The 9776-nt window shown below is 45.1% G+C and overlaps 1 protein-coding gene across 1 annotated transcript in view; it reads left to right on the top strand.

The window, feature by feature from the left end:
- Nucleotides 1-655: 655 nt before the first annotated feature.
- The window catches only part of ablim1a (actin binding LIM protein 1a), a gene marked incomplete at its 5' end in the record, with an annotated part of 32483 nt that continues 23362 nt past the window's right edge, over nt 656-9776 (top strand). Inside the window, one exon of the mRNA XM_084457519.1 lies at nt 656-884. Coding sequence (XP_084313645.1) covers nt 656-884 — 229 coding nt within the window. The remainder of the gene's footprint in view (nt 885-9776) is intronic.

Raw genomic sequence — 9776 nt, 5'->3', positions numbered from 1 at the left:
ATGTGAACAGGCCTAGCCACGGAAAATGTGATGAAATAAAAGCAGAACATAATGAAAAATGAAAGCAGAAAAGGAGAAATATTGAAAGACACGGTGTTGATAATTCTTAAAGCAACCTTTCCCAGTGGATTACCATTGGTAAAGATCTCCAACACGGCCCGAGCACTCCGATCAGGTACCACCCCACTCAGAAGATAATCATAGACTCGACGTCAGCCCTAAGCTGCTTAAAGCACAAGTCTGACTGGGCTGGAGACACTCAGCACTGTAAGCCTCTTTCTCTGTGCTCTGGCCTTCTACCTGGAGACCCTCCCTGCGCTCTCCACCTGAAGCCTCACTAAAAACCCACTGGATCTGCTCTGCAGTCTCCCTCAGAAGATCTGGAGGAAGAGATTCCTCCAGAGGTCTTCTGGACAAGCCCTCTGGAGGTTTCTCTGACGTGTGATGGCTGGTGTTTTGACGCTTGGACAGGGCAGCGAGGACACTGCGGAGGTCCTAAGCGCTTTCGTCTGAAGATCTTGGTGCTGTGGAAAGCAGAAGCTCTGCCAGGCGTTGCTTAGCGCTGCCCCCCGGTGCCGGGACCGGGACCCTGGCCGGGGTGTATCTGCAGTGCTGCGCCCCGCTCTGTGGGAAGGCTGAGGTGGAATCGGACACCATGCCGACCTTGCTCACCCTCAACAGCCTGGGCGCGATGTGCGGCTCCCTCCGCAGTCAGACGGTGGACCGTTCCCGCAAGAACTCCGTCAAGCGCATGTCCATCATCGAGGATGGCCACGTGGCGGAGGTGCTGTACCTCATCCCCAAGCAGTGCCTGATGGAGCAGCTGCCCTACCTCAACCCCAACGACTACTACCTCAGCGACAGGCTTACTGACATGGTGCCAGGTAGGGATGTGAGAGTGACAGAGGACTTGTCTGCCTGTTCTCCAAACTACCTCTCTATCTATCTATCTATCTATCTATCTATCTATCTATCTATCTATCTATCTATCTATCTATCTATCTATCTATCTATCTATCTATCTATCTATCTATCTATCTATCTATCTACCTCTCTATCTATCTATCTATCTATCTATCTATCTATCTCTACACATATTGTTTAATTTCTCTCTCTAGTGTTTAATTTCTCTCTCTAATTGATGTCTGTGTGATCTGATTGTTCAATTTGGCAATTGCTGTGAATCTTGGCACTTTTTAGAGGTACACAACTAGATACTGACATACATTTAATATATTTGCATGAAGTGCAGTGGTCCAAATATGGAATAGCTCATGCATGTAGTGATGCTGTTTGTGAGTAGGCCGTCTAAAGTAGGTTATCAAAGTGAATACATAAGGTGCTCCAGATTACCTCATTGTATTTGAAAGTGAGTAATCATACCACTTCAAGCTTTGGTGTGTGTGTGTGTGTGTGTGTGTTACAGTATACTTTGCAATGGTGTTTTCAGAATGTTGAAATGTCCAAAATGAATTGCAGTCCTCTCAAAACATATGTAATACCAAACATAGGCTAGAAAAACTGCAGCCTTCTATCAAGCAAGTGAACATGAGGAATAATAATCATAATAATAATAATAATAATAATAAGCACAATAATAATAGACACTTTGAGATCTGATTCATACTCTGATGGTACAGTATGACACATCAATAAAGCTTTGGCTGTTTTTAATGTTTGGGCATATACTGTAGAGAAACTGAAAGCAGTGCACTGTAATCTGTGATTGGTTTTAGGCAGAATCAAGGCTGAATACACCATTGGTCCCACAGTATTTGAGTTCGACATCAGTTTGACTGGTCAAAACTCTGGGCAGTGGGATAATGGTGGACAGTGTTACATCATAACCATGTATCCAACCTTGGGGCAAAGACCAGTGCAGGTCAGGGCTTATGTACATAGACCAGTGGCCGTTAACTCCAGTGTTGATTCTTGGTTGTCTCTTGGAGCATGACTGGAACACAAACAGAAAAAACTGCAACTTTTAGCTTTTTATCAAAAGGTAAAAACACAACAGTTTACTTTGTCTTGGTAAATACAATCTCATCAGTCCAGCTGTTTATATCACTGTCCCTGTCTATAGATAGTCTGGAAGATCTATATCACTATCCTTGTCTATAGATAGTCTGGAAGATCTATATCACTATCCTTGTCTATAGATAGTCTGGAAGATCTATATCACTATCCTTGTCTATAGATAGTCCTGAAGATCTATATCACTGTCCTTGTCTATAGATAGTCCTGAAGATCTATATCACTGTCCTTGTCTATAGATAGTCTGGAAGATCTATATCACTGTCCTTGTCTACAGATAGTATGGAGAGTCTATATCACAGTCTATAGATAGTCTGGCAGGTCTATTCCACTGTCCATGTCTATATGGAAGATAGTCTGGAGTGTCTATATCACTGTCTATAGATAGTCTGGAAGGTCTATAGATAGTCAGGAAGGTCTATATCACTGTCCTTGTCTATAGATAGTCTGGAAGGTCTATATCACTGTCTATAGATAGTCTGGAAGGTCTTTATCACTGTCCCTGTCCATAGATAGTCCGGAAGGTATGTATCACTGTCTATAGATAGTATGGAACGTCTATATCACTGTCTATAGATAGTCTGGAAGGCCTATATCACTGTCCCTGTCCATAGATAGTCTGGAAGGTCTATACCTGTGCTTTCATTTAGATTAGAATTAGAGGCAATCCTGATTTGTGTTTGCCTTGTGGTAATCATATCAATCCAAGTTATGTGTGTTAAAAGGAAACCAATCATGATTCCACAGACATGAAGCATGTGAGTGGTACAGCAGCAGGTGACATCACATAATCCTGCGTTGCTATTTTAATCCCAGAGGGTGCATTTATAACCAACACTCTCACACAGATTACACTGGGCATGTACTGCTACACGTACAGCTACACTAGGTTACATTTGCCAAGAAAAAACATGAGATTCAAGATTCAAGAGGTTTATTGTCATATGCATGGTTAGACACAGTGGTTACACCACACAATGAAATTCTTACTTTGCTTTGTCCTCCAATGCACAGATCCTAAGTCTACTAAGTAATAATAATATAAAACAGTACAATAGTGATAACAATAAAATAATAATAATAAAATAACAATAAAATATTAATAAAAATAGTAATAACTCAAAAAATAAGGTGCAAAAATACAATACAATATAGTGCAATGGCAGCAGTATTACAGTAGCAGCAGTAGTGTGTAAGTTATCAGTGGAATGGTGTGTGTGTGTGTGTGTGTGTGTGTGTGTGTGTGTGTGTGTGTGTGTGTGTGTGTGAATGAATGAATAAATATTTATTTTCGTGTCATGTCCGAGGACCCATCCCTTACGGGATTATAAGACACCATAAACAATAAACAATAATTAACTATATCACATACACTTCTCACGGTTTGTAAGCTATGCAATGTATACCAAACAATAACAGAAAATAGATAAATAAAAATAACAGTCTTTCGTCAGAATCCTAAATAAATGCATCACATATAAGTTATCTTTGTTCGTTTGTCCCAAGCTTTCTCTAAATATTCTGCAAGTGCAAATACCCTATGATCAAACATCCATTTTAGTCTCTCTGCATCGCTTAACCACATCAAATCAATATTTTTACATCTCTCAAATAATTTTTGACGCAACTTAAGGGGCAATAAAACACAAAATGGAACTCATTCTCACTATCAATATTACAGTAGATACAAATGCGCTCTTCTTCTGTAACCCCCCGGTAACGTCCAGTTTCAAGGTGCAGGGGCAAGATCCCAGAGTGAAGTTGGGCACATAATGATCTTTGTCTTTTGGATAATGGAGCACAAACATATTTTTCATTTCCATACCACCTTTTTTATCATACTGAACATTCTTAATTTCGGTTTATATAGTATATCCTGTGACCATTTTATCTGATGTGTATTAGACAAAGCTTCCTTAACCAAAGAGATGTTCACAGTATTTACATTTTGGAAAAGGTCAGGTGCTCCTATTTGTCCTAGTATGTCCTCTATCTCACTTGCCCATGTACCTTTTACAGTTACATCCCAGTTGAATATTTTCCTAGCAACTCGACTCTGGCATTTTTATTAGTCTGTTCCATAGAGCTAACATGCTACCTTTCCATCTTATGTCACCTGGCTCCCAGCCCATATCTCCTCTTATTGATAATACGGGGGCAAATTTATGAACTCCTAGAAAATACCGTATTGCCCTATTCTGGACCATTTCTCCTTTCATATTTACCTTTGACCCCCATACTCCTGCCATATAGTCCATAACCGGACAAACACGTGTGAAATAATTTGGAGTAGGTAGCATATCCCGAATCCCTGTGTGTGTGTGTGTGAGAGAGAGAGAGAGAGAGAGAGAGAGAGAGGTAGATTATGGATGGTGAGGGTTATGCTAAAGAGCCATTTACAAGCTTGATAGCCTGTGGGTTGAAACTGTTTGTGAGTCTAGTTGTCCTGGACTTCACACTTCTGTAGCGCTTGCCTGATGGCAGCAGTGTGAAGAGGTTGTGCTGAGGGTGTGTGCTGTCCTTAATGATGTTCCTAGCCCTCCTGGTGGCCCTGGTCTGGTAGATGCTCTGGAGTGAGGGGAAGGCCACTCCTGAGATGTTCTGTGCAGTTTTAATCACCCGCTGGAGGGCCATTCTGTCCTGGGCAGTGCAATTTCCATACCAGACTGTGATGGAGTTGGTGAGGACGCTCTCGTCTGTGCTCTTGTAGAAGTTGCTGAGGGATTGTGGATGTCATGCCGAACATCCTCAGTCTCCTCAGGAAGTACAGTCTCTGCTGGGACTTCTTGATGGTGTGCTGTGTGTTGTGAGACCAGGTGAGATCCTCGCTGATGTGAATGCCGAGGAATTTAAAGGTTTTCACCCTCTCCACCTCAGCCTCTCCGATGTGTAGCGGTCTGTGGGACTCCTCCCTCTTCCTTCTCTGTGGGACTCCTCCCTCTTCCTTCTCGGGTCGATAATCATCTCCTTTGTTTTGTCAGCATTCAGAGAAAGATGATTGTCGCGGAACCAGGCCACCAGATCTTCACCTCTCTCCTGTCTGCTGCCTCCACCCTCCAGTGATCAGGCCCAGGACCGTAGTGTCATCAGCAAACTTGACTTGTGCATGAGAGTACATGGATTGACTTTTTAAGAATTGAGACGTTTTAAATGCACCTTACGTTGGTTGCATGTGACACAAGGTATAATGACCTGTGCCTGGACTGTAAGACAGATATAAATGATGTATCGGTGAACTAGACGTCCACCTCTCTCCCTGGGTAATAGGATTTGAACCTCTAGGCAGCCAAAATACAGCTTGTATTGCGTGCAGCACAAGGTGTTTGGCAAGGGAAGAGAAATTACCCGTTTTGACTGACTGTGAGCAGATGGGCACAGCAGCCTTCGCCACAGATGCAGGTTTACGGCTTTATTACCATGTGGAGGGTTAGTCTTTTTGAGAAGTCACTCATCAGCTTTCACAAATCACACTCCATATCCTACGTTCGAAATGACTATAACTACAAACCATATTTCCTAGTATAGTATAATAACTGCATATTCTATGCTATCCAGCAGATGGCAGGGTTGACACTGCAGCAAATGAATGCATTCAGAACGCACCATCAAGACCCTGCATCAGCAATTACATGTAAAGTGATGTTGCTGAGTCTTCAGGTCTGGCTGTGGCATGTTGTCCTCTGCTCCTCCCAGCCACAGATAGAAAGCAGAAGCTCTGATCCCCTAGGAGGGTGCAGAGACCGTGTGATCCTTAATTGGCATTAGTGGCTTGTGTTGGATTGTCTCTCCAATCCTATCTTCCCCATCCCATGTACATTTAAAGGTCAATAGTCCTGGGATGAGATCTAATGCCCATCAGTTCATCTCACCATGGCGGTTACTTTATTTGATCTTTATGAGGGGTCTTACCACGCCGTTTTGTACTCTGTGTGAAGACTGGGCAGTATCATACTGTAGATGGTCAGTAACCACAGCTGATTCGCTGGGCTGGACGGTTACATCCCTTCACATGTGTATTGAATGACACATTAGAGAATACCACAGAGCCCTACTTCTGAGTGTGAATCCACAAAATAGTTTGACATATTTTCCATAAATGCATAAAATGTCTCTTTTCATGTAACGCCTCTGAACATTGCAGAGAAAATGTATTTGGCGACAGAAAAGTCTTCATCATGGAGAAAGCAAGAGGACACAGCGTGGGTTAGACAGGTACAGTACTGTGGGGCTATCTGTGGTCACAGGTGGTGTTTAGGGTCTGGACACGGCTGGGGTGTGTTCCCTGGAGCCAGGCAGGTAGCAGCTGTTATTGGATCCACACGGGGATATTTACTTGGGGATATACGGCAAATCTCACCCACGGTGACCCGGCATGATCTAAGAATACTGATCTAAGAAGGTCTATTTGCACACAGAGTGTGTGGGAGGAGCCTAGAGTCAGGTCCTCGTGTCGGGACTGTGTGCGGTACTGTTGTCCCGTGGTTAGTTCAAGGGATTTTATACTGTAGGTGTTGGACAGACAATTTCTCGCGTTATAAGAGTTATATTCTTGGAGGTCAGTACCAGCGTTTTACCAATAAAAACTACAAGATGATTTATATTTGTGCAGTTGATGAATACACTTTTTTGTTATTGGTTGAGATCAACAGAAGCAGAAAGAGAGACTGTGTTTGACCATCCCAACCAGTTGTATTTTTGTCTCCTTCAGAGTACCCCAGAGTATGATATCTAACCCTGAGATCAATGCGATCTTGCTTGACCGTGTGAAATGTAGCATCGAGCTCTATGAAGCCAAATCACCAGCAACATCACAAAAGGCTTACTAAGTGAATGGAGAATTTGGATATGCTAACATGTCTTTGTGTGTATGTGTCAACCTATGTCGAGGTGTTTATGTGTTTATCAGTGTGTGTGTGTGTGTGTGTGTGTGTGTGTGGGTGTGTGTGTGTGTGTGTTTGGTGTTTGTGTGTGTGTGTGTGTGTGTGTGTGTGTGTGTGTGCGTGTGTGTGTGTGTATACACGCATGTGTGTGTGTGTGTGTGTGTGTTGAGGATTTAGAGATAAGGGTGGGTGTTCTGGGGTTCTGCGGTCTGTGTTTTGTCACATGGCAGCAGCTGCCACCTGGTTACTGCAATGAAGAGGAGACTGACAACAGAGGGATTGAGGGGGAGGGGAGGAGAGAGAGAGAGGGGAGGAGGAGAGAGAGGGAAAGGGGGAGGGAGAGAGAGAGAGAGAGAGAGAGAGGGAGGGGAGAAGGAGAGAGGGAGGGGAGGAGAGGAGAGAGGGAGAAATGGGAGGAGAGAGAAGGAGAGAGGAGAGAGAGAGGGAGGGGAGAAGGAGAGAGAGGGGAGGAGGATAGTTGGGGAGAGAGGGAGGGGAGGAGGAGAGAGAGGGAAAGGGGGAGGGAGAGAGAGAGAGAGGGATGAGCGGAGGAGAGAGAGGGAGGGGAGAAGGAGAGAGGGAGGGGAGGAGAGGAGAGAGGTAGGGGAGGGTGGAGAGAACGGGAGGGGAGGAGGAGAGAGAGAGATGGGATGAGGAGAGCGGGAGAGAGAGGGAGGGGAGGGGGGGAGAGAGGGAGAGGAGGAGGGGGGGGAGAGATGGAGGGGAGGAGGGGGGGAGAGAGGGAGGGGAGGAGGAGAGAGGGGGGGTAGGGCAGAGGGAGGGGAGGAGAGAGAGATAAAGGGGAGGAGAGGGAGAGGAGGAAGGGGAGGAGGAGAGAGGGAGGGGAGGAAAACAGCCTTGCAGGAGTCATCCCCCATGCTCCGTGTCTCTCTGGGAGAGAACTGTTCTCCTCCGTGTCTCTCTACCTTTTGTTGCTGGCTCCTCACTCAGAAGGACTCACAGAGCAACCATCCGTTTCTCTACAGAAGCGCTGATTTCCCATCAGATTCACCAGGATTCATGGTCATGGTCAAAGACAAAGGTAAAAACACAGTCATTTCTCAATGTTTGGTCCAGTTGTCAATTTCTCCGCTTTCAGTCTGCTTTGAGAGAGCGTGTGTGTGTGTGTGTGTGTGTGTGTGTGTGTGTGTGTGTGTGTGTGTGTGTGTGTGTGGCTGTGTATGGCTGTGTGATGTGTTTTGCGCACGTGTGAGCAGACTAGTTTGGTTGGATTAGTGAGAATAATGACAGTGATGTTTCACTAAATCCACTGTGCACAGAATGGAAGGATCTCTTCAAGGAGTTACAATATATGAAGCGTAAATATGCGTTGTTGTTGAGGACACAAACACACACACACACACACACACACACAGACAACGCAAACAGTACCTACAGTACTGTACTGTATCTACTGAACCACATGCCAGCCAGCGTGTCCAGTGTGTTGGTGATGTTGATATGAGTCTACAGCGTGTCCAGTGTGTTGGTGATGTTGATATGAGTCTACAGCGTGTCCAGTGTGTTGGTGATGTTGATATGAGTCTACAGCGTGTCCAGTGTGTTGGTGATGTTGATATGAGTCTACAGCGTGTCCAGTGTGTTGGTGATGTTGATATGAGTCTACAGCGTGTCCAGTGTGTTGGTGATGTTGATATGAGTCTACAGCGTGTCCAGTGTGTTGGTGATGTTGATATGAGTCTACAGCGTGTCCAGTGTGTTGGTGATGTTGATATGAGTCTACAGCGTGTCCAGTGTGTTGGTGATGTTGATATGAATCTACAGCGTGTCCAGTGTGTTGGTGATGTTGGTGATGTACCGACGGAAAGTGGAGCACTATTGAGGGGATCCACACTGCGCAGAGCCGCCCTGGACACACACACACACACACACACACACACACACGCATGCACTCAGTCTGCAATCGTAACCATAGCAACCAGCTAAAAGGTACACTCCATTGTTGCCGGCGGTGGCCTCATTCATGGTGAAGCATTTCTTTAAGCTGTCCCTAGGCCCTACAGAATATGTGTGTGTGTGTGTGTGTGTGTGTCTGTGTATGTGTGTGTGTGTGTGTGTGTCTGTGTATGTGTGTGTTTCTGTGTGTGTGTGTGTGTGTGTGTGTGTCTGTGTGTGTGTGTGTGTGTCTGTGTATGTGTGTGTTTCTGTGTGTGTGTGTATGTCTCTCTGTCTGTCTGTGTGTGTGTGTGTGTGTGTGTGTGTGTGTGTGTGTGTGTCTGTGTGTGTGGGTGTGTGTGTGTATGTGTCTGTCTGTGTGTGTGTGTGTGTGTGTGTGTGTGTGTGTGTGTGTGTGTGTGTGTGTGTGTGTGTATGTGTGTGTGCCAGCCTGGATAAACACATGGCAGGGAGCGTGTCTATAGGGATCACTACTTCTCTGTCCAGCTGGAGAGACAGGCCTCAGAGAGAGACCGAGTGAGCTCCCACATCTCCCATGTCTGTGTGTGTGACACCAGAACAACAACAACCTAGCCTCATCAAACAGGCCTACTTTACCCCGCAGAGCCATGAATCATAAGGAAGCGCAATTGCCGTGTTAGTGTTTCGTATGCTAGCGTGTGGGATGTCCTATTTCCAAAGATAAGAATACACCCGAAACTCTTAGTTATTTATGGGTACCATGTGTAGCCGAGCTAGACTGAGCTTATTACCTTGATCCACTTGTGCTTTAAGGACTCTAACCCCATCTCAACACTAGTGTTTCAAGATGCTTCTGTGTGTGTGCGTGTGTGTGTGTGTGTGTGTGTGTGTATGTCTGTGTGTGTGTGTGTGTGTGTGTGTGTGTGTGTGTGTGTGTGTGTGTGTGTGTGTGTGTGAAGCCAGTACATACATGTAGCAGTCTTT

This window comes from Borostomias antarcticus (genome assembly GCF_949987555.1).
Source record: "Borostomias antarcticus genome assembly, chromosome: 2".
Taxonomy (NCBI): domain Eukaryota; kingdom Metazoa; phylum Chordata; class Actinopteri; order Stomiiformes; family Stomiidae; genus Borostomias; species Borostomias antarcticus.
This window is presented reverse-complemented; position numbering and strand designations above follow the sequence as displayed.